The 24,880-nt window shown below is 39.6% G+C and overlaps 1 protein-coding gene across 1 annotated transcript in view; it reads right to left on the reverse strand.

The window, feature by feature from the left end:
- The window catches only part of LOC118854622 (biogenesis of lysosome-related organelles complex 1 subunit 2-like), a 36,224-nt gene extending 13,630 nt beyond the window's left edge, over window positions 1–22,594 (reverse strand). The window contains exons 1-2 of the mRNA XM_036764951.1: window positions 22,411–22,594; window positions 15,370–15,470 (exon numbers count right to left, since the gene is read on the reverse strand). Of these exons, the coding sequence (XP_036620846.1) occupies window positions 15,370–15,470; window positions 22,411–22,594 (285 nt within the window). The remainder of the gene's footprint in view (window positions 1–15,369; window positions 15,471–22,410) is intronic.
- Between the last annotated feature and the right edge of the window lie 2,286 nt (window positions 22,595–24,880).

The raw sequence follows: 24,880 nt of genomic DNA on the forward strand, positions 1-24,880 counted from the left end.
GTTGGAAATTACTGAAAATAAAGATGTATTTTTTTTCTTTGTCCAAGTTCACTGGCCCCATGTTTTGGAAACTTTACTCCAGATGTCTAAATATATATCTTATGATGTTCCATTTCCTTTCCACATCATATCCCAGATATCTGAACCTTCCATCTGGATCCTGTTACAAATTTTAGCATAATTGAACTAAAGCCTGTTCATTAAAATAAAGGAGTCATGTGTATTTTTTTTAAAAGAGCTGCCTCGGCTTTTTTTTTTTAAATTGGATTCACGGTTGTACCAAGTCACCCAGCAAAGTGCCTCAGGATTAGGTCAACTTTGTCTTTTGGGCTGCTTCACTTCTTCTTGAACTGCAATTCCCAAATTCAGTCTATTATTTGATTTGAAGTGAATATATTTCTTTGAATTTCCATCATGTCCCTGGCTGTTAGCCTGAGGCCATTGAAATCACTTAGATAATTTTGTTTAGCAAAATTGGAAGGAAGGGTGGAGTACACAACTTTTTGTCCTGTTCTACTTTGTTAAGTGCACCAAAATTGTTATACATTGTGTGTGTGTATGTGTACACTAATTTAATGGCCTTCCCTTCCAGTAACATGTCAGAGTGTAGGTATTATACAGTTTGTTTTTCCAGAGCTGTTGGGTAGACCAATTCCTTTCAAATTGTTATAGATTTCACTTGGGGAAATTTTTTAAGGTTTCAGAAATCAATTCAATGTTTCCAGTGTTATCTGTGAGGAACACTTGTAGAGTTTCATAATCTTTCATGTGAATTCTGTACACAGTATCTTCCAAGACAGTGTCAAGCACCCTGAGTGAGCTAATTTCTTCCTGTTTTGTATCTTTTCAATAAACACATGTCTATACTATACTCTTAAATAGAATGACCACATTTTCATTGAGCACTGACATCGTAGTGTTCAAATGTAATGCCTTCACCACGGTAGTTGATGAGAACAGACCAATGCAGAAATATTGGCAAACTTTTTGTCTGTATTCCCGTCTCCTTGCACAGCACCTGCCACAGGGCAGTTGCTTAACAAATCCTTGTGGAATGAATCTGTTCCATCACACAAATATACATATGTATATTTATGTATTCGTTATCCTTCCACTTTCATCTACAAAGGCTCTTGATTTAGTCTGCAACCAGTTTTGGTTTCCTTCAATGCCACAGGGATTTAGTAAAAATAAATGAGATAGGAGGCATAAAAGTGCTTGGAGATCATGGTATAAAAGGTACTATATATTAATAAGGCATTGTTATTTTACTAACTTAGTTGACCCTCCTCTAAAATTCTACTCTGGTCCCCCATCAGGGTGTGGCAGTGCCCCTGTATTCTGAAAGGCTACAGCAATAGAATGTAAGCTCTGAAAAGTACTACAAACAGCAATGGCTTCATATTCAGGCTTGGTAAAGAATTGTGCCTGTGTATCTGCTGTCTAAGGATGAGTCTAACCTAGTTCAGAGGGCTCATAACTGTAGGGGTGGTTACCAAGCAATTTTTTTTTGAGAGGGGCATAGAGATTCAAGAAAATAAGACTTCCAGGGCACGAGGGTCTGTTGTCTGTGTCTGTAGGCACAATGCCCTCAATGATGGAGTCTCACTTCAAACAACCAAATCCATCTAAAGACAATAAGATTTTAATCAGCCTAGTTATCCATTGGCAGCAGTGTCTGCCCTTTCTTCTCCTTATGTATGCCACCTTATGATCTACATGTGCAAAATGTTTATAGCAGCTCTTTTTGTGATGGCAAAGAATTGGAAATTGAGGAGATGCCCATGAGTTGGGGAATGTCTGAACAAGTTGTGGTATATGAATGTAATGGAATACTATTGTGCTACAAGAAATGATGAGCAGGCTGAGTTCAGAAAAACCAGAAAACTTATATGAACTGATACTGAGCGAAGTGAGCAGAACTGGGAGAACATTGCACACAGTAATGGTAACACTGTACAATGACCAACTATGATAAACTTGGCTCTTCTCAGCAATATAAATGATCCAAGACAATTCCAAAAAACTCATGATAGAAAATGCTATCCACATCCAGAGAAAGAACTTCTGGAGTCTGAATGCAGATCGAAGCAGACTATTTTCCCTTCATTTTTTCATAGTTTTTTCCTTTTGTTCTGTTTTTTCTTTCGCAACATGACTAATATGGAAATATGTTTTACATATTTTCACATATATAAGCTATATCAAATTGCTTACGGTCTTAGGGAGGAGGAAGAGAAAGGAAGGAGAAAATTTGAAACTCGAAATTTTATTAAAAGCAAATGTTAAAAATTGTCTTGATGTGTAATTGGAAAAATAAAATATTTTTTAAAAAGCATGCCACCATATGTGAGCTAGCTACCAAAATGGTGATGTAATTGCTTTCATTGTATTTCAATGTGTTTTATCTTGTCCCTTGGCCTTCATAGGACTTTCCTAATTAGAGTGCCAACATGGTATTTCCATTGTATTATTCCTTAGTCTGTGAAATAGGAGATATGTGAGCATGAAGAAGGGGTAGGAAGAAAGGGAGGAACATAATTTCCTTCTGACAGAAGAGAAGAAAGGGGAAGAATTTGGGGGGATATGAAGAATTAAAAAGGAGGCTGGAGCTTAGGGAATATAAGGAGGACTTTAAGATACAAAAAGAATGATCAAATGGCAATGGCTTGCGTTGATATAGGATTTTGAAGTTTGCAAAGCACTTTATTCATGCTATCTCATTAAATACTCACAAAACCTCTGTGAGGCTGATCTATCGCCATTTTACAGATATGGACAAATGACTTGTCTAGGGTCAAACAGCTAGTAAGTTTCTGAGGCAAGGTTCAAACTTGAGTCTTTCTGACTCCAAGTCCAATACCACCTATTTGCCCTAAAACTAGGAGAGATCAAGGAAGATTGCAAACTCTCTTGATGCTAATGCTTTCCCTCTTGATCATCTCCAGTTTATCCCGTAAAAATCTTGTTTGTACATAGTTGTTTGCATGTTGCCTCCTCTCTTAGATTGTGAGCTCCTTGAGTGCAGGGATGTCTTTTGTCTTTTTTTGTATTTGGATACTTAGCATGGTGCCTGACACATAGTTGTTTTTGAGTCATTTCAGTTGTGCCTGTCTCTCTGTGACCCTGTTTGAAACAGAGAATACACACACATACACACACACACACACACACACTCCAGTACAGAAATACATTTCACTTAACAGTGAAATAAGAAGGAAAAGAGAGAACCAGAAGGGAGGAGTTAGGAAGAGTAGGTTAAAGGAGGGATCAGTTCTAAGCAAAACAAGTTCTAAGGGTGTACAAAAATGCCACATCATTTTGAGGAGGCAAAGAATGAGAATTTGAGGGGGTGTCTACAAATTGGAGAACGGGTGAACAAATTATGATACATTAATGTGATGGACTGTTATGCTGAACTCTTATCAGTGTAATGACCAGCCACAATTCTAGAGGACTAATGAGGAAGCATGCCACCCACCTGCTGATAGAGAGGTGGAGGATGCAGAATACAGAATGAGACTTTTTTTTTTAGGACCAGTGCCAATATGGACATTTGTTTTGATTGGCTATACGTGATTATGGATTTTCTTGTTTCTTGTGTTCTCAATGTTGGGAGGTAGGGTGGGTTGGGAGGTTGAGAAGGCAGGTCTTGGCTGATTAAAACAAAATATATTTTTTAAAAATGGAGAACTCTGAACAACACAATGACCAACCATGATTCCTGAGGACTCATGCTGAAACATGCTGCCCACCTCTTGGTAGAGAAGTGAGGGACTCAGAGTGCAGTTTGAGACATGTTTTTTTAAGGCATGGACAATAAGAACTTTTGTTTTGTTTGAATATACATGCTTGTTATGGGGGTTTGTTTTTCTTGCTTTCTCAGTGAGGGAGGAGGAGGGAAGTAGGAAGGAGGGAAGGCTGATCTTTAAAAATACAATAAAAATTTAGTTAAAAAGAGTAAAATACTTGCCTCATTTTCTTCTTTGGAGGGAAATGAGATTTTCAGGTTTGCACCTGGACTTGGGTAAATGTTGGTTGAGTGTGGAAATTCCTCTTTCAGAGCTGAATCCTAGCTAAATATTCTCATCTCTGAGCTGGGAGGAATCTTCCATGATTTCATTGAGCTTCTAGGCATTTTCCCCTTTTAGGAGTTTTTGAGAACAGCTTATACCTTTCCTGTCCTTAGCAACTGAAATCCTTCACTGATTTTCTCAAGAGATAAAGTGTAAGTAATTAATGAATCAAGATTAAATTTCTTTTTCATGTAATCAGAAGCCAGTTTGGGGGACAACTTCATTGTGTTTCCATCCTGGAAAATATGTTACACATGATGGTGAGATATAAACAAGACATAAAAATAATAAAAGAAATTGGTAATTGAGGAAACTAGCTTTTGTTGTTCATTTCAGTTGTTTGGTCATTTCAGTTGTGTCTGACTCTTTGTGACCCCATTTGAGGTTTCTTGGCAAAGACACTGGAGTGGTTTGCCATTTCCTTCTCCAGCTCTTTTACGAATGAGGAAACGGAGGCAAACAGGGTTAAGTGACTTGCCCAGGGTCACACAACTAGTATAAAAGTGCTTTATAAACCATAATGCACTATGTGAATGCTAGCTATTATCATCATCATTACTACTGTCTTTGAGGCAGCAGGAAAACATGTCTGTCTCATACATAAACCATAGATTCATTTCTGATATTGGTTCATGAGGTCATACATTGAGAGCTAGAAAGGACCTTAAACTCATCTAGTCTAATAGCCTCTTTTTATAGATGAGGAAGTGGAGACTCAGACTGGTTAAGTGAGTTGTTGAAGGTCTTTAAATTAGAGGGAAGAAAGAGGAGACTGGATGTAGGGCAACTGGTCAGGAAAGGAAAGGTCAGTAAGGCAGGAATGTGCTGCATAACTGGCCAGAGAGGTGCAGTTTACATCTTTTAATCCAGGGGTTTTATCTTATTAGTAGATTCATTTCAAAGTTCTGGCCTGTCTTTGAATTCTGATTCTTCCATTTGGTATTTTGGCTATTTCTCTTATGCAGCATGGGTCTAGAATAGTGGTGTCAAGCTCAAATAAAAATGGGCCATATCATAAGGATCTTTGTGGTGGCACATTGACTTAGAAACCACATATTAACATTATCTATGTTTTATTGTATTTTTATTTATTTTGTTAAATATTTCTTAAATACATTGTAATCTGGTTCAGGACACTTGGGAGCCTTGTCAAGGCCAGGGAACTGAAGGTCTGACACCTTGGTCTAGAGTAGGGATGTAGCAATTATTATAATGTTTATACATTGAAGATTTACACATTTCTTTCCATTGGAGAGAGACAGATCTCAGGGACCTCCAAGGAGACCCCTGGCATCTATCTGATTAAAGCAAGTCTGGAAGGAGAATCAAGTATGACTGTGTCTTGGAGTTCTTCCTGGAAAGATGATGGCAGGTGGAGTTGGAGATGTTGTCTGATGATTCTGACACCAGGACATTCACCTGGGGTGGGCTGAAGGAAGTGGAGGGGGGTGATGGCATTCTAACACATTTCAAAGGCCCAAATTTTGAGAGACATGGGAGGTAATTATGTGGAACTTAGAATTAGAGTAGATATCTTGTTTTAATTTAATTAAACCAGAATTTATTGGGTATCTATGATGTTCCATGTACTGTACCCATTGAGATTACAAAGACAAAAATGAAACTTTCTCTGCCTCATTTTCTTCTTTGGAAGGAAATGGGACTTTCTTTTTCTTTTATGGGGTGTTTACAATATTAAAAGCTAAAATACATTGATATTATATAATACTATAAATATTTTTATGCATTTCTGAGTTTCTAAACTTTGTCTGTGTCATCTGCTGGCCTTCACATGTTGTTTGTGGCTTCCACAAAACTCCCCTCAAATTCCCATTTAGTTTCTTATGCTGACTTGGAATATATCAAACCCATGATGGGGAAGGTTTCAATGTGGAAGGGATAAATGTACTTTCATTAGTCATTCCTCAGAGGAGCCTTGTGAAATAGGATTTATTAACCCCATCTTACAAGCTCATTCATTCATTCATGCATGCATGCATACGTTCAATAATCACTTCTATAAAGGTCTAATATGTACAAAGTATAGAGAAGGTGCTGGGGGGTGGACATGAAGATAAATAGGAAATAATCTCTTCCTTGCAAAGAATTTAAGATCTGTTCTGGGGGAGATAAGGCATATACATAGATTAGTAATATAAATCCTAAGTGTAAGCAGGGGACATATAAAAAACAATGTGGCTATTTATTAAAGAGAAAACTTCACTGAGGATGAGGGTGGGAGGGGGAGTAACTTGATCACTGATCAGCACCTTAGTGATAGAGTACAGATTAAAGAGGCGGGAAACCTGTAGGCTTGAGGACACATGTGGCCTCTAGGACCTCAAGCGCTGCTCTTTGACTGAATCCAAACTTCACAGAACAAATTCCCTTAACAAAAGGATTTGTTCTAGAAAACTTGGACTCCATCAAAAGGCTGAACCCAAGGACCTAGAAGGTCATATGTGGCTTCCAGGCTTCAGGTTCCCAACCCTTGACCTAGATAAAGGCACAAAGGACATGCTTCTCAGATTTGCAGATGACACAAAGCTAAGAGAAGTACCTAAAATACCAAATGGAAGAGTCAGAATTCAAAGACAGGCCAGAACATTGAAATGAATCTACTAATAAGATTAAGCTCCTGGATTAAAAGATATGAACTGCAACTTTCTGGCCAGTTATGCAGCACATTGAGCCCTACAGACTAATATTCCTTCAAACTCCTAGTTTCAGGTCCAAGGTCCTGAAAGAATCTCTTGGTAATCTGATTTCTCTTGTGTGACCTTTGTGTAGGTAGATAAATCAGCTGTCCCTCATATTGTGCAATTTGGGCCCATGTTGTTGTTTGTCCTTTATTCTGGAAAAGGACCTCAGGAAGGTGATATCTTGACTTACAAGTGAATTGGATTTAAGTGAGGCAGATCTGTGGAAAGATACCAGCCTCACTCTCTCCTCTGGGATCATTGGAGTCCAGTGGCAAGATCAGGATGACTGGAGATGGCCCAGGATGCAGTGGGAGACCTTGGTCTTTGTAAGTTAAGGTCTTTCCCAGGTCTCAGTTTGTCTGAGGCAACACCCATTCAGCAGTTAAAAGCTTGTAAGAATTGAGGTGAAAGATAGCCTAGTTTGCCTTCAAAAAAGAATCAGTCTGGGTGGGCCCATGGTGTGTAATGAAAAGGAGGTATAATGTTGTGTAAAGAGATTTGAACTTTGGAGTCACAGGCTCTGAGTTCAAATACTGATTCTGCCCCCTGTAAACCATGAGCAAGTCAATCTTGTTGGGTTAATCTTCCTGGGCTTCAGCTACCTTGCCTGGAGAATGAGAAGATTGAATAAGTTAACCTCCAAGGTCTCTTTCAGACCTACATTTATGATCCTGTGGTCCGGAATAGTTTCCCTGGAGACCTAACTCTGATTCCTCCCTCCCCCCCCAAAGAAAAAAAATCTGGAAAATAAGGAGGCAGCTCAATTACATAATTTCTGAGGTCCCTTCCAAAATCTAAACTGGAAACAGCTGGTTGTCACAGTAGACTAATAGACTTGAAGTCAGAAAGACTGAAGTTTGAGTCCTGCCTCAGGTACTTGTGTGACCCTGGGCAACTCACTCAACCTCTCCTAGCCTCAGTTTCCTCACTTGTGAAACAGGGATAATAATAGCACCTACCTTGCTGTGAGAATCACATAAGACAACATATGTAAAATACTTTGCAAAACTCCATTAATTAATAAATTAATTATTAGTTAATTAATAATTAATCATTTGATAATGTTAGTTAACCATTTGATAACTGTTGGAGTTGCAAAATTCATCTTTTCACATTGTCAATTATTCAGTTTTATATCTGACTTGGAATTGGCAACTGCTAGCTAACTGTTCAATCAGGATACTTTATGAGACTAATTCTGTCCAGAATTTAAGTGGATTTTCTTAAGAAGAAAGAGGGAGACAAAGGGCTGTAAAACCTTGCATATCCTTTGACCTAGCAATACCACTACTAGGTCTGTATCCTAAAAGAGATAAAAAACAAAGAGGAAAAGGATCTATACGTACAAAAATATTTATAGTAACTCTTTTCTGGGGGTAAAGAATTAGACGTTGAGGGGATGTCCATAAATTGGGAATGGCTGAACAAGTTGTGGTTTGTGATTATGATGGAATACTATTGTGCTATAAGAAATGATAAGCAGGATGTTTTCAGAAAAACCTGAAAAGACTTGCATGAGCTGATGCAAAATGAAATGTACTGTGTACAAAATTAGCAATATTATAAGATGATCAGCTGTAATTGACTTAGCTATTCTCAGCAATACAATGATCCAAGACAACTCTGAAGGACTTATGATGAAAAATGTTATCCATCCCCAGAGAAAGAACAGATGGAGTCTGAATACAGATTGAAGCATCCTTTTTTACTTTCTTTATTTTTCTGGAGGTTTTTTTGGTCTATGTTTTCTTTCACAACATGACTAATATGGAAATGTTTTGCATGACTGCACACATATAATCTACATAAATTTGCTTGACTTCTCAATGGGGGGGGACTGGGGAGGAAAGGAAGGGAGAGAATTTGGAACACAAAGTTTTAGAAATGAATGTTAAAAACTATTTTTACATGTAACTGGGGAAAAATAAAATACTAAATAAATTAAAAAAAAGAAAAAGGGAGAGAAGGAGCAGAACCAAGATGGCAGGAAGTACAGCAAGCTCTCCACCACCCCAATTCCTTCACACAGATCTAGAAAATGCACCAGATCAAGTTCTGATGGGGAAATTCAAGAAAAGTCACAATGAATCACTTTTTTTCCAGCCCAGATGGTACAGGGAAGCAGAGAGGTCGGTGGACACTGGGAAAGAGGAGAGGCTCTGCACGTGAGCAAGAGGAGGTCCCATACCCATACTAGGGCACTACCCAGATCTCTTAGAATCAGAGGGCAAAGTGAAAATACAAAGAATCCATCAATTACCTCCTGAAAAACCCAAAATGAAAACTTCCAGGAGCATTAGAGTTAAAATTCAGAGCTTCCAGGTAAGCAAGCAGCTAGAAAGATGGAATTCAAGTACTGGAGAACCATAATCAGGATCACATATGATTTAGCAGCCACTGCTAGGAAGAGGAATAAATACATGGTGGGAGAGGAGATGGCAAAAGAGGGCTAGGGAAAATTGTTTCAGACAATCGAGGTGTGTAAGTAGACATCTATACAAAAACATGTGGGGATAAGGGGGAACAAACACCTCACCCTCACTTTTATCTGAAATAGTCAAAAGAGTAAGGACTTGTAACAACAATGTGGCTTGCAGCTGCTGCTGAGGTGTAAGACCCAACAAGACCAGCAAGGAGAGCTGCCAGCACAGGTTCTTCGATCTGTTTTTCTTTTTTTTTTCTTTTTTTTTGATTTAAATTTTAATTTATTTGTTTAACATATTTAGTTTTTGGCATTGATTTTCACAAGAGTTTGAATTACAAATTTTCTTCCCATTTCTACCCTCCCCCCCACTCCAAGATGGTGTATATTCTGGTTGTCCTGTTCCCCAGTCAGTCCTCCCCTCTGTCACCGCACTCCCCTCCCCTCCCCCTTTCCCTTCCTTTCTTGTAGGGCAAGATAAATTTCTGTGCCCCATTGCCTGTGTATCTTATTTTCTAATTGTGTGCAAAAACTTTTTTTTTTGTTTTTGAACATCTGTTTTTAAAACTTTGAGTTCCAAATTCTCTCCCCTCTTCCCTTCCCACCCACTCTCCTTAAGAAGTCAAGCAATTACACATAGGCCACATGTGTAACATTATGTATAACCCTTCCACAATACTCATGTTGTGAAAGACTAACTATATTTTGCTCCTTCCCGACCCATCCCCCTTTATTGAATTTTCTCCCTAGACCCTGTCCCCTTTCGATAGTGTTTGTTTTTGATTACCTCCTCCCCCCTCTCCCCTCCATCGTCCCCCCCCCTTTTTTATCTTCTTCCATCTTCTTTCCTGTGGGGTAAGATGCCCAATTGGGTATATACGGTATTCCCTCCTCAGGCCAAATCTGATGAGAGCAAGGTTCACTCATTCCCCCGTCACCTGCCCTCTCCCCTCCTCCCACAGAACTGCTTCCTCTTGCCATCTTTATGCGAGATAATCCATCCCATTCTATCTCTCCCTATCTCCCTCTCTCAGTATGTTCCTCTCTCATCCCTTAATTTGATTTGATTTCTTTTAGATATCTTCCCTTCATCTTCAACTCACCTTGTGTCTGCGCTCTCTCTCTCTCTCTCTCTCTCTCTCTCTCTCTCTCTATATATATATATATATATATGTACATACACATAGATATATACATACATACACATTCACTTATACATATACATAAACATATATATATATATATATATATATGCATATTGCCTTCAGATACCTTAGTACTGAGGTCTCATGAATCATACATGTCATCTTTCCATGTAGGAATGTAAACAAAACAGTTCAACTTTAGTAAGTTCCTTGCAATTTCTTTTTCTTGTTCTTTTTCTTGATTACCTTTTCATGCTTCTCTTGATTCTTGTGTTTGAAAGTCAAATTTTCTATTCAGTTCTGGTCTTTTCACTGAGAAAGCTTGAAAGTCCTCTATTTTATTGAAAATCCATATTTTGCCTTGGAGCATGATACTCAGTTTTGCTGGGTAGGTGATTCTTGGTTTTAATCCTAGCTCCATTGACCTCTGGAATATTGTATTCCAAGCCCTTTGATCTCTTAATGTAGAAGCTGTCAGATCTTGGGTTATTCTGATTATGTTTCCACAATACTCAAATTGTTTCTTTCTGGCTGCTTGCAGTATTTTCTCCTTGATCTGGAAGCTCTGGAATTTGGCAACAATATTACTAGGAGATTTCTTTTTGGGATCTATTTGAGGAGGCGATCGATGGATTCTTTCAATTTCTATTTTTCCCTGTGGCTCTAGAATATCAGGGCAGTTCTCCTTGATAATTTCTTGAAAGATGATATCTAGGCTCTTGTTTTGATCATGGCTTTCAGGTAGTCCAACAATTTTTAAATTATCTCTCCTGGATCTATTTTCCAGGTCGGTGGTTTTTCCAATGAGATATTTCACATTGTCTTCCATTTTTTCATTCCTTTGGTTCTGTTTTATAATATCTTGATTTCTCATAAAGTCACTAGCTTCCACTTGCTCCAATCTAATTTTTAAAGTAGTATTTTCTTCAGTGGTCTTTTGGACCTCCTTTTCCATTTGGCTAATTCTGCCTTTCAAGGCATTCTTCTCCTTACTGGCTTTTTGGAGCTCTTTTGCCATTTGAGTTAGTCTATTTTTTAAGGTGTTGTTTTCTTCAGTGTATTTTTCAGTATTTTTTTGGGTCTCCTTTAGCAAGTCATTGACTTGTTTTTCATGGTTTTCTCACATCACTGTCTTTTCTCTTCCCATTTTTTCCTCTACTTCTCTAACTTGCTCTTCCACATCCTTTTTGAGCTCTTCTATGGCCTGAGATCAGTTCATGTTTTTCTTGGAGGCTTTTGATGTAGGCTCTTTGACTTTATTGACTTCTTCTGGCTGTATGTTTTGGTCTTCTTTGTCACCAAAGAAAGATTCCAAAGTCTGAGACTGAATCTGAGTCCATTTTGACTGCCTGGCCATGTTCCCAGCCAACTACTTGACCCTTGAGTTTTTCAGTGGGGTATGACTGCTTGTAGACTAGAGAGTTCTATGTTCCACGTTTGGGGGGGAGGTGCCAGCTCTGCCACACCAGCACTACTCCTTCCCCAAGAACCCCCAACCCGGACTGGGCTTAAATCTTCAGCAGGCTGTGCACTCCTGCTCTGATCTGCCACTTAATTCCTCCCACCAGGTGGGCCTGGGGCCGGAAGCAAGAGCAGCTGTAGCTGCCCCACCTCCACTGCCCCCGGGGCTGGAAGCTGAACCTCGAACTTCTTCCACTCCCGCAGCTTTTTGCACTAACCTTCTCCGCTGTCTTTGGTGTTTGTGGGTTGAGAAGTCTGGTAACTTGCCACAGCTCACTGATTCAGGGCACTAGGGCCCGCTCTGCCCGGCTCCTGGTCTGGTTGGTCCACGCCACTCAGGCTGGGCTCTGCTCCGCTCCGCTCCCAGATCCCAGCTCCCAGCTCCGTGTGGGATAGACCTCACCCAGTGACCATCCAGGCTGTCCTGGGCTGGAGCCGTGCTTCCCTCTGCTGTTTTGTGGGTTCTGCCGTTCTATAATTGGTTCAGAGCCATTTTTTATAGGTTTTTGGAAGGACTCGGCAGGGAGCTCACGGTAGTCCCTGCTTTCCAGCCGCCATCTTGGCTCTGTCCCCCTTTGATCTGTTTTTCTAAGGAAAGTAGCTTTAAGGAGTTAAAAATCTCACTTTAATCCACCATACATATATCATTCGCTTAGTTCAGGGAGAAAAGCTAGCACCCTGAACTCCAGAGGAAATACAAATGGAAATTACAAACAGAAAATATTAACACATCAAATAACAATATTCAACAGACAGGCTCCTTATCCATCTGACCAAATCACAATAGTCAGTAGAGAAGAACCAATGGGTCTGGGTTAGCAAAGCTGGGGGGCAGTTACAACGGCTTGCCCAGAGTCTCAATACTCCTTCCATGAGTGAGCCCCAAAGGCAAAATGCCAACCTCTGAGTTTATATACCCCATTCAGGGTCAAAGGGTGTCACAACATATGACTCAAACTCACGTGACCTAAAAGCATCACAAACATGCAACGCAAACCCATGTAAACTAGGTTTTCCCTTGAGGTAAGCAGGTCATCAAAAACTCCTGATTTAATTAAAAAAAACAACAAAACAAAGGTCGGACTCATCAAGGGCACTTGATTAAATAAGTGCTCCTAAAGAGAAAATAGTTAAAAAGTCCCACCTTAATTACTGTAACAGTGCTACACACGTACACGTGTACAGAAGCACATTTCACTCAATAGTGAAGTAAGAGGGAAAGGGGAAATGGGGAATCAGAGGAAGGTAGAGTAAGGGAGGGAGGCAGCTAGGTGCTTTAGTGGATAGAGCACGGGAGTCAGGAATACCTGAGTTCAAATTCAGCCTCAGAAACTACTAGCTACGTGTTCCTGGGCAATTCACTTAACCTCTATTTGCCTTAATTTTCTGGAGAAGGAAACGGAGAGCCACTCCAGTATCTTTGACAAGAAAACCCCATAATGGGGTCAAGAGAGGACTGATTAATTGAACAATAACAAGACAAAAGGAGGGATTAGTTCTAAGCAAAACAAACTCTAAGGATATAGAGAAATGAATGGAAATCTGATGAGGTGCCCATCAATTGACAGACTATTGTAAATGTGATAGAGTACTACTGTGCAATGAGAACTGATGAAGGAAATGATTCAGAGAAACCTGCAAAGACTCATAGGAACTGATGGAGAGTGAAATGAACAGAATCAGGAGGAAAATTTATGCAATGACTACAATATGGTAGACAAACAACACTAAAAGAATTAAGAACTTTGATCATTGTAATGACTAGCCAGGATTCCAGAGAGCTAATGACGAAACATGCTACTCACCTCTCAATAGAGAGGTCAAGGACTCAGAGCATACTACATACAGACACACACACACACACACACACACACACACAGAGTTGACGTGGCCAATGCAGAAATTTGTTTTCATGATTATACATGTTTGTAATAGTTTTTTTTCCCTTTCATTCTCAATGAATAGGAGTAAAAGAAGGAGGATTTTGGGTGATTGAAAAAATGTGATTAAAAAAAGAAGGGACAGAGATACAGACAGACAGACAGACACACACACACACGGACGCACACACAGAAGAGGACTCTGAGAAGAGATCATGGTGTTAAGTAAGTTTGCCTGGTAGTAAGGAGGTAGTAAAGAGATTTCTCTGGTTAGATAACAGGACACAAGCTGTACAGTGGAGCATGAGAAAAAGCTAGATGAGTGGGAGGAATATTGATAGACTCAAAGTTTTAATTAAAATACTATTTAAGATAATTATAAGTTATGACAACTGTGGAAAAGCTTCAAGCATGGGGTTGGCATTATAATATAGCACCAGTCCAGCTCAGTTTGGACAGGCTTAGCACTATGAAGGTTCCAAGGAGAGGATTTTTTAAGTGACACCAACTCATAATGGTCAATTACATAGGAACTGGGATCTATGGCAGTGAAGGAAGGACCCACATTGTAAGAGGATCATATATTTAGAGCTGGAAGTATAGACATCTAATCAAAACTCCTCATTTTACAGATAAGGAAATCAAGGCAGTAGTGGATTCAAAGTTTGAACTCTCACTCTCTGATTCCCAATTCAGCCCACTTCCACACATGAGATCCCAGATTGCAGAAAAATTAAAGTGAAAGAAGCAATGTTAGAAATATAGCCGTCTTTCATTCGAATCTGCTTTTCCAATAATCTCAAGGAATAGTCTGTGGCACCATTAATCATGTCGAATAGCATTCCTGAATGGCTTTCTCAAAGTCTTGAGGGCTAATGCAGTCAGTGACTTCTAGCTCTGATACTTTTGCAAATTTGTTGTTGTTGACTTCCACTCCAGTGATACAGGAAGGGATACAGTGATACAGCCACCTTACAGCCAACCATCACTGACATGCCAACTCCTCCCAAGCCAAAGACAGCACAGACAGAACCAGGTTTGATCTATGTAGAAACATGTAAAAACTCTATCCAAACAAAATAAAACAAGACAAAATGAAAGGCACAAGCAATGTGTTAGAGTGAACAAGGTGCTGGACTTTGAATCAGGAAGTTCAAATCCGGTCCTGGTCAAGTTACTTGACCAATCTCAGCCTCACTATAAACTGGGGATAAAAATAACACTTACTTCAAAGGGCTTTAAAATGCTTTGCTATATAAACATGAGTTTTTATATTTTTATTGTTGCTATTAACAGAATATAAGAATCAGGTCTATATTTACTTTCCCAGAAACACAAAGGGTATTTCAAATAAGTTATATTAAAACTAGGGAGCTTTAGCGATCTCTTATGTTATCATGTGGGATGGAAGTTAAGAAGAACTGAAGAATTAAAGTAATAATTACCATAAAGTGATATTGTCTTATGAACAAATATGGAATGCCAATGCATAGGGCATGTTTGACTATAGCCATTTCAGAACCCCTTATTTCCATCTCTTCCTTTCTCCTCCCTCTGCTGGTCTTCCTTTTTATTTTCTTCTGGTTATCATCAGCCTTATATTTCTCTTCACATCTATTCTTTAACTGGCAGAAACCCAACCAAAGGATACCCTAGTGGGGGCTCATCAATACCTAGACTCACTCTCATTTCTCCATGGACCTGCTGGGTGTAGGAGATGAAAGGCCTAGGAGGAGGGATTTTGACAGTTGGAACAGGACAAAATATAAAGTTTTCATGGCCATCTGAATGCAGAGGGACAAATCGCAAAATCCAGAAGCTTCTAATGTCATCATGTGAGAATAGGGTGCAGTGGTTTTGAGTACATGACATATGAAGATCAGACAAAGGAACTGGGGATGTTTAACAAGGAGAAGAAAAGAAGAACGAGATAAATTGTAATTGTGGATACTTTGGTAAACAGCTAGTGCTTTATGAACACTTGGACATCTTGGTGTCTAAAAAGCTAACCAAATGTTTGTTATGACATTTAAAAGTTCTCATTGTGATCATCCAGGATTTATTTAGTAGCTATCTGTCACTGGCACTGTAAAAGAGAGTTATATTGATCAAAGAAGAGGAAGCTTTGAGGACGTTCTCAAAAATGGCTTCAAATACTGCTGCATGGCTTAGGGATGGGGAACCCTGAATTTGTTCTGTGAAATTTGGATTCAGTCAAAGACTGCGCTGGAGGACCTTGAGGGCCAAATGTGGCCACCGCTATCACTAATGGGGAACCAGGTGAGGCAGACCAGGCTGGTGGATTTGGGATGAGAGCAAAGTTTAAAACTCAGAATTGCAACTAGGACATTCATAGGTTCCCAGAAATATCTATGAGGCTTTAATTAATGGAAGTGAACTAGAGGCTAATGGGATTTTGGTGGGGGCCTAGGTGTCTCCAAATTGGGGAAAGCTCCTAGGTAGTGAAAGCCCTAGTTTCAAATAGTGGCATAAAACTATGGATATTTAATTAGAGCCCCACATCAAAAGCTGACTTTGTGTGTGGGAGGGGGATTGCTATTTCTGCACTTGTCTTTTCAATAACCCCCTTGCAGATAGGGAGTAACCACTAACAATAATATTATTGTCTAAGAGGAAAGATGATATATGTGTCTATATATGCTTATGCACACAAATATATTCAAGGCTTTGTTATATATAACAATGGAAGTGAGTGATACTGTGCATATTCCAAAATAGAAAATAATCCCAAACTGATTTATAATGTATGTAAAATGCATTATATTAACTCCCCCACCCCCGGCATAGTTTCTTTTTTGATCTCATTTGCACTTCCATGGTTGAAGTTTTCCTTACCAGTGGCAAAATCCCAGACCCAGTCCCAAACTCTGTCCCTAGTTCACATCTTAAGTGAGAAAGGTGACCCAGAAACATTCTGAGAGGCAGGAAGAAGTTATAAAGTTTCTGAGTATACATTGGATGCTATATAGACATATGGTCCCTACCTTCTGGAAGAAGGTTTAATAAAAAGTTGTTCTTGTTGTTCATCCTTTATTTTGAATAGGACTAATGACATCATGGGGCAATATCTTTTCTTTTAAAATTTATTTTATTTTGACTTGCCTGTGAATTGGATTTAAGTGAGGCAGAGCTGCACAAAATCTGCAGCATCATTCTCTCTTCTAGAGTCATCAAAGTCCAGTGGCAAGACCAAAGTTAAAATGCCTAGGATGCAGTGAATGACCATGGCATCTTTGATGTCTGACCAGGCTCTAAGAACTCCACAGCGCCTGCTTCAGCCGCCTTCATGGTCATTGAACAAATTGTTCTCATCCGTCCAGTCCACCTGTGGACATTTTCACATGCTTGGGGTAGACATCCCCTAACTCACTATTGGTTACTCTCACCTTGGTTTAGCTGGGATGGTGTTACCAGGGTGTGGCTGCTGTGTATCTATAGCTTCTTGGAGGAACAGGTGAGAATTATGTTATATCCCTTTGGTACAATAAAAAAACGAGCCTGGAAGAGGAATTCAGTATTCTGAATTCAGAATAGGCCTTCTCTTGGACAAGGAGACATAGCAAATGGATATTACAAAGTCTCTTTGTTCCCTGAAAAGGTCTCACAGAGGAAATACAGCCAAGTGTTCATCCATGTCTTATTTCTACATGTTTCCCAGTTAGAGTTTCCCAGTTAGAATGTGAGCTCCTTGAGGACAAGGACTGTGTCTTTGTCTTTTTTTGTATCTCCAGGACTTAGCACAGTGACATAATAAATATTTGTTGATGGTTAATTACATTGCCCATCCCTGAGGTATCATGCCCCAGTGTTTGCCTGGGGTCATATAAGTTGTAAGGGGAAAAGTGGGATTCAAACACAGGTCTTGTTACTCCAAGATGAATGCTTCCTCCATAGGACCACCTTAACTTTTTTTTTTGTATTCTCTTGGTACCAAATTTTATAACTTGGGGCTAACACATTAATTTCCTGGGGTGGTGGTGGGTATTTCCAGTGGAGCAAAGGTAACATGGGAGAACATAGATTGCCTAAAGATTTTTTCAGGCTCTAGATCTTTTCCATTTAGGGCTTTGATATCAATAGGAGAATCTGGGCTGTTACCTTTGTCCTACTTAGCCAACTTTGGAAAGGATTTAAGAACAGAATAGGGACCATTGGCTTTAGAACTTGAGGTATATATTGTATGTCCATACTTAGATGTTGAATTGACACTTAGGCAGATGTGTATAGTGTTGGGCATGAAGATTAAATGTAAAGGGACTAAAATAATATGCCTAATATGTATACATGCCTTAAGGTTTGTAAAGTGCTTTATGTATATTAACCCCTTTTATCCTTCAGACAATAACTTTCAGAATATGTCATGTTTCTATTGTCATCTCATTATATATTCTTTTTTTAAAATAATATTCACTTTTCTCCCACAGTTACATGTAAAAACGATTTGAAACATTCATAATGTACTCTTACCAGAATTTTCCATTTAGTCTTTCATCACTTTTATTCCATATCTCAATTTGATTTCCCTCCCTCTTCCCAGTTGCTGATGTACTTATGAACACAACAACAAATTAAACATTCTTCCTTTTTATCTAATGAATTAATTGTGTTTTCTTTTATGGATAAGAAATAGGTGGTTTCATTTATACTTATTCTTTTCTTGCTCTATTTCAAGAATGTTTAAAGTTTTCCCAAAAGTCTATTACAAGTTGTCTTTCATTTCCAAGATTATCAGTTTTTGATCAGGTGTGAACCAACTTATACTTATTTTCACAGATGTTACTCTTTTTCCCACACTCTCAACAATTCCAGTTCCTTTATGACCCAGAAAAATGGGATAAGGAAGGGGATAGAAATCTTGCAGAATCTTTAGCTCAGTCCCACACAATCCTGTAGCCACAATTCGCACAGAAATCAGAGTGCATTCATAAAATCATAGGTGTTTTCCAGGGATAGAAAAGGCTCTCACAGAGACGAAGGCTGACTTAGAAGTCAGATTTTATGGCTTTTTGTTATAAAAGAAGCAAAGTTCTAAAGAAAATGAGAGTCAAGACTCTCATTGGAAGCTACTGTTAAACCTTCATTGTTATCTTTTGTTTTTATATCAGTTTAGTTTTATAGTATATCCTTCCCTCCATTCCCTGCACAAGGAGGCAATCCTTGTAACAAAGAGCAAAAAAGAAAGAGAAAAAAAAGCAATTTGGTAAAATCAGTCAACACATCAGTCTGTTGTTTATTACAGTTTATGCTACAACTATTTCTACATCTAATTTGAAGAATTTATCCACTTCCATAGCATAAATCTGAGTGTAGCCATGATTTTCATTCCTTTTAGAGCTATATGTGATGGAGGCTGCACAGGTTAAGGTGACAGCTGCCTTGTATCACAGGTTGGCGGAAGAGGGTTGTGCAGGTAAATGTGGCAGCCCTCCCATAGGGAAGCTGACCTCTGTGCCAGGCCGAGTAAAATAGCCACATGTTCTTTGATTCCTTTTAGAAATTAGTATCCTACCTGGATTGTAAACTCTATGGATACAACACTGGACCATCCCCTTTTGTAATTTTAACCTATTGGAATTGACTTCTCTGTTTTTTTAAATTTGTTTTTATTTTTAGTTTACAATAGACTGTGAGTAATTTTGTAATTTTGAGTTCCAGATTTTCTCCTCTCCCTCCCCCCTCCCTCCCCAAGACGGCATGGAATCTCATATAACTGCCACGAATGACTTCGCATTGAATTAATTTATACACTAGTCAAGTTGCAGAGAAGAATTACGACCAATGGAATGAATAACGAGAAAGAAGAAACAGAACCAAAAAAAAAAAAACCAACCCAAAAACAAAAACAGAAGAGAAGAGAAAAAGGCGAGCATGAAGTGTGTCTCAATCTGCATTCAAACTTCATAGTTCTTTCTCTGGATGTACATAGCATTCTCCAACGTGAGTCCTTTGGAGTTGTGCCTGCACCGTGACTTCTCTTTTTATGAAAGTTTGTCTTTAAAAGCTTAAGCAGACCCTGAGCTACAGGCCAGGCTCATGCAATGCATATATCTTGTAAGTAATAATAAATTCCTTTCACCACAGTTTTCTGAGCCTGTCTGATTTATTAGGCTGAAGCCCTAATGAAGATTTTCCTTTCAACACATTCGTAGTCTCTTATGTTTGCAAAGAAGAGAGGGACGAGACATTGGGTTTCCCCATAATTGTGTTGTATGTATGTATGTGTATGTCTTTTTCTATAAGATCTTTACTGATAAATCAACCAGGTGAAAAAAATCCAAAATTCCAAGCCATTCAATATTATATCAATGCTGTTTGGATATAAGGAGGTGTGGTATAGAGGATCTGAATCAAAAGTTGAGAATTTGTCCTAATCCTCACTAACAAGACCTTTGGCAAATCACTGTACCTGTCTGAGCGAGGCAATCTTTTACAATTTGAACACTTGAAGAATCACATTTACCTGGTGCTATTTTTTCCTTCCTCTCCTGTCACCTTTTTTACTACTATGTTACACAATAATTGAAGGTAATTCAGAAGCCTTTAAGCTATAGCACAACTGAAACATTGCTCAGTGGTAAGCACGTTACTTATCTAGTGGTAGGGCTATAAAGAAACATGGGGTTAGTTCTATGTACTTTTCTTAACTTTCCCATGATGAATGAAAATGAGCCAGAGGGGTTAGGCATTGAGCAGATGGTAGTTAAGGCTTGGCCAGTGTAAATAAAGGGTAAAAAATGGATTTGGGAATTGAGTGGGGTTGGAAAGGTAGATGGTGGCAAGGAGGACCTGGGGATGATTGGAAGAGGAGAAACTAGACAAAGAATAAAGAAAAAAGGTGGACTGAAGAGGTAAGGAAAAGAGAGAAATAAGAGGGAATAGAGGAAGAAGGAAATGAAGGACAATTTGGAGGGAATCCAAGATTTCGGGTATTCCACAGAGGAATTTTTTACTTACTTTGCCCATGGTGCTGCTCATGGTGGTGCTTCTGTCTTTGCTGCCACAGTTAGTTGGATATCAGAAACTATTCCTGGTTAGTCACTAGGTTTGTTGAGTGGAGTGGGATCAGATATTCATAAGTCAATTCCATAAGTCCACTCCAGTTCAGGAATTAACATTTGAGCATAGCCAACTGACTTTCAAGTTTTGTTCTGAAAAAAACTAAAAGTGCAACAAGTCAGTCTCACTTTTATTATCTGGAGGAAGTTCTAATGAGGAAATATGATGCAGAATCATTAATTCAGTGAAAAGTTACATGCAACATGAAGACTTGAGACCTTACAAAGCTTTTTACAATGATACTGAAGCAGCGGAGGTGGTACAATGGATCTGGAGTCAGGATAGATATGAATTAAAATCCAGCCTCAGATACTTACTAGTAGTGTGACCCTGGGCAAGTCACTTAACCTCTGTTTGCCTCCACTTCCTTAACTATAAAACAGGGATTATAATAGCACCTGCCTCATAAGATTGTTGTGAGGATTAAATGAAATAACATTTGTAAAGTGCCAGGCACATTTGATAAATGCTTGTTCCCTATGGTTTTTGGTGGAAAAATGAATCAAGACTACAGTGCAGTCTCACTGGCAGGTACTGTGACTTAAAAATCCTATGTCTGAGAAGCATAAGAGACACAATCCTATAACCTCCATAATACTGGTCACTTCTCCTTCCTAACCTTGCTGTCCTCACTTAGTCTTCTGGAGTGTGTTTGCCAGATCCTGGCAGATCCTGGCCAGTTCTTTCGTGATTTGGATAGGTTCTGCATTTCCCTTTTGAATAACTTCTCCCATGACTTATCTTAAAGAGAACCAGGGAAAAAAGGAGAACCAGGAAAAGTCCCTGTAGCACTGAATCTAATTATACCCAATATTTCACATCCTTCTCATGCTCCCAAATACATAGTGGTACAACTTAAAGAGAAATTTTTTTTTAACAAAGGCTTAATAGATGTATGAAGAAGGAAAGGGTAAACCACTTCATGATCTTTGCCAAGAAAACCCCAAATGGGATTGTAATGGGTCAGCAGGATTGAAAGGACTCAACAATAATAAATGCGCATGCTCCTAAGGCCTGGCTGGGCTCATTGACCAGTGCCCTGCTCCCCATCCTTCCACACCCCTAATCTTGTCAAGCTGCAAATTAAGCTACCATTCTCCAGCGGCATCACCCAGTAATCCCCTGCCCGCTTCATCCAAGAGCTGACATTTCTACTTAAGCAACCATGTGAAAGGGCTGGGCAATGAAAGGGCCTGATAAGAATCTTCTTGGATGGTAGTTGGTTACCTTCCCTTTCTCTCCCTCATTCTTGGCTCCTGCCCTATCACACATTTGCTACTCATTAACCCGCAGAACATGCATAATTAGCCCACTCACTTCCCTGTTGTTCCACACACACTATATGCTTCCTTATACACTGAGATACAGCTCTCTGTTATCTTTTGTGACAGGTATTAGCAGCTGGAGGAGGAGGAGGAAGCAGCCTCCAAATATCAGTCCTTGGGGGGATGCAAAAAGGATCTTGGGACAGCTCAAGCCTCCATTTCTAGGAGTTCAAAAAGAACAAACACTACCAAGGTTGCCAAAGTCATCAACAATGATAGTTTTGTTGCCCAGCTGTACTGAGGCTTCTAGAATTACAGCAAAAGCCCTGTTTACAACCATTTTTAGGCAATCTCTTTCTCAATACTGTTTAAGTCAACAAACATTTGAGGACTACAAGCAGCATGTTGCAGCCTGGTGGAGGTTGTAGTAAGGTCTGTTTGCTCTCCATCAGAAATGCAGAGCCTGTTCTCAAGGGTGAGTGAGCCTCCTCATCTGTTCTCAGAGGTCTCTGGTCTAGTGTCGGTCCTTGCTGCTCAGCTCCTTGGCCCTGTCGCTCTGATAGCATGCTCTGAATGGGCCCAACTGCTTCTACTTCTGTTTAACCAAGAAGTTTCTAGAAAAGTATTCTGTCAACACAGTCCTTCACTCAAAAATGAGCCCTTCCTCCTTGAAATTTCTTGAGTCTTGGCCTAAGGCTCTTTTCTGCTTACCTGGACTGACCCTTGCCTCTGTGGATCCTTATCCCTCGTCCCTTGGAATTAGGGCTTATGAGTTTTTCAATACAATTTAGCTACAAAATTCAGTAGAATTTAGTACAAAAAAAGGGCCTGAGAGCATGCTCTTGAGAGGTCAGTTGAGGTGTATCTAGGGGATTTGTTTTGTGTGTGCTCAGATTACCTAACATGGAGGTACCTGGGTTCTGGGATAACCTGGTTCTGCATCCCCTTATCACATGGGTGGGAACAGACTTTTTCTTTTGGCTGCTTAGCTAGAATGGACCATGTCTTTAAAATTGCTGGACTGGAACACTCCTTTTCCTTCCTAGGGCATCCAGAGAAGTGAAGTTTCCATTCACCCATAGCTTGGATACCATCAACCATTTTGGTGGGAGAAAGGGCTACTGCTTATCTTTCCTCTTCCATTTTACCCTGTCATCCTGAGAAATGGGTTTGGGGTTTGTTTTGATCTGTTTCATTTGTCCTTTTCAGTTCTAGGCATAGGTGGTAGAATACCCATGGGAACAGGGAGCTCTAGCCATGGTGGCAGATTCCAGGTCAGATGAGCAGCCAGCTAGGCCTGCAGGGGAGCCCTAAGAAACAAAGGTGCCTATGGCATGAGCCCAATATGGGGCTTTGGATTTGGAGCTTAGTGGGATTATGCTGTAGAGGAACTGAGCTAAGCTGTAAACTGAATGTCTTCCCTGTCTGCAGAGTAGGAGTTAGTGTAGGGAGGATTACTTCCACCACGTGTTGAGGAGAATGTTTGTGTTTATTCTTTGTAAAAGTGAATCCAACTATTAAGTGGTTAAAAGGACTGAGTTGCAGGGAGCCCGGCTCTACCATCCATGGTGGCAGGAGCCAATGGTAGATCCTAGGAAACTCAAATCCCTTTAATAGCATTGGTGAGCCATGGGAAAAGGTGAAATGTAATATAGTTGGCCTTCAGGCAGCATGAGCCAGGGTGGTTGCTGTTACAGGGATGCTTTACCACAGGAGCAGACTGACCTGCTCTCTTACATCTCTCTTCCTTTTTTTGGCTGTGAGGAAAATTCTAAGCTGCTTTCCTGAGAGTCATGTGAGTACATATCCTGCCTAGGCAAGCTTATACCTGTGCCCCTGGCTGCCTTTGCTCCTTTTGTGTTTGTTCTTTCCTGATTATCACGAATAAATACTCTGAGATGGATTTGTTCAGGCTTAGATTCAATCTTGTAAGTTGGAAAGGTCTGGAGGACAAGGGTCCTATTGGATTAGTACTGTATGGTGGTAGGGAAAGAGGCCAGTTACTGACAAGAGTCCTGGTCCAAACCTATCTGGGATATTTAGACATTGAAGAGCTGAGGTGAAATGTAAAATACTTGATTAGCTGTCTTATAAAACTGCTCTATGTTCTAATGAGGTTTAAATAGTAGTCCAGTGGATTATAACAGTAGATATGTTAAGTTACTGAATCCAGTTAACATGTGTTATACTTATTGGGTAGCATTTTGTGTGTGTGCGAATAAATTATCCGTCCCATATCCGATTCATATTGTATTTTGAGTCCAATTTTGACTTGGGGAGGTCTAGACCTGAGACATAACCTAAACTTTAAGCTATTTTCCACTAGGGTGCCAGGGTGAAGAACTCAATGAGCCAAAGAGTAAGAGAAAAGGGAGGCGAATGTTTCTCATGAGAGGCAGTCTCCCAGGTCTGAACTAGATCCACATGGCATGCCGGAGCAGAACAGGGAGGATTGCCCCACCACTGTGCAGCTCAGCATCAGTCCCACGTTAGAACTAGATTATTTATCATATTTAGATTATATCTAAAAACTATATGATTTTCAGAATGCTCCGCTCCTCTTTTCCAACTCCCTAACCAAAAACGTAAGGAGGCCTCATAGAAGTGAGGCAAATTGGGTATTTTTGGGTTTTTTGGGTAGCTATGGTCATGGTCAAAGAAGTAATTGTCAAATGGCTGGCTTAGTGCTGATGGCCTCTCCTTAGTTTTTTTCTGAAAGGTGGAGGAACTTAATTTTTTTTAAAGTAATAATTCTTAGAAAAAGTTTTATACTTAGATTTGTTTTTAGAAAGGAAACCTAGTCCATGGTTGGGACTAGGCCTGAACCTTTAATAGGATGGTGGAAACTACTA

Source organism: Trichosurus vulpecula, chromosome 6 (genome assembly GCF_011100635.1).
Source record: "Trichosurus vulpecula isolate mTriVul1 chromosome 6, mTriVul1.pri, whole genome shotgun sequence".
NCBI classification, from domain to species: domain Eukaryota; kingdom Metazoa; phylum Chordata; class Mammalia; order Diprotodontia; family Phalangeridae; genus Trichosurus; species Trichosurus vulpecula.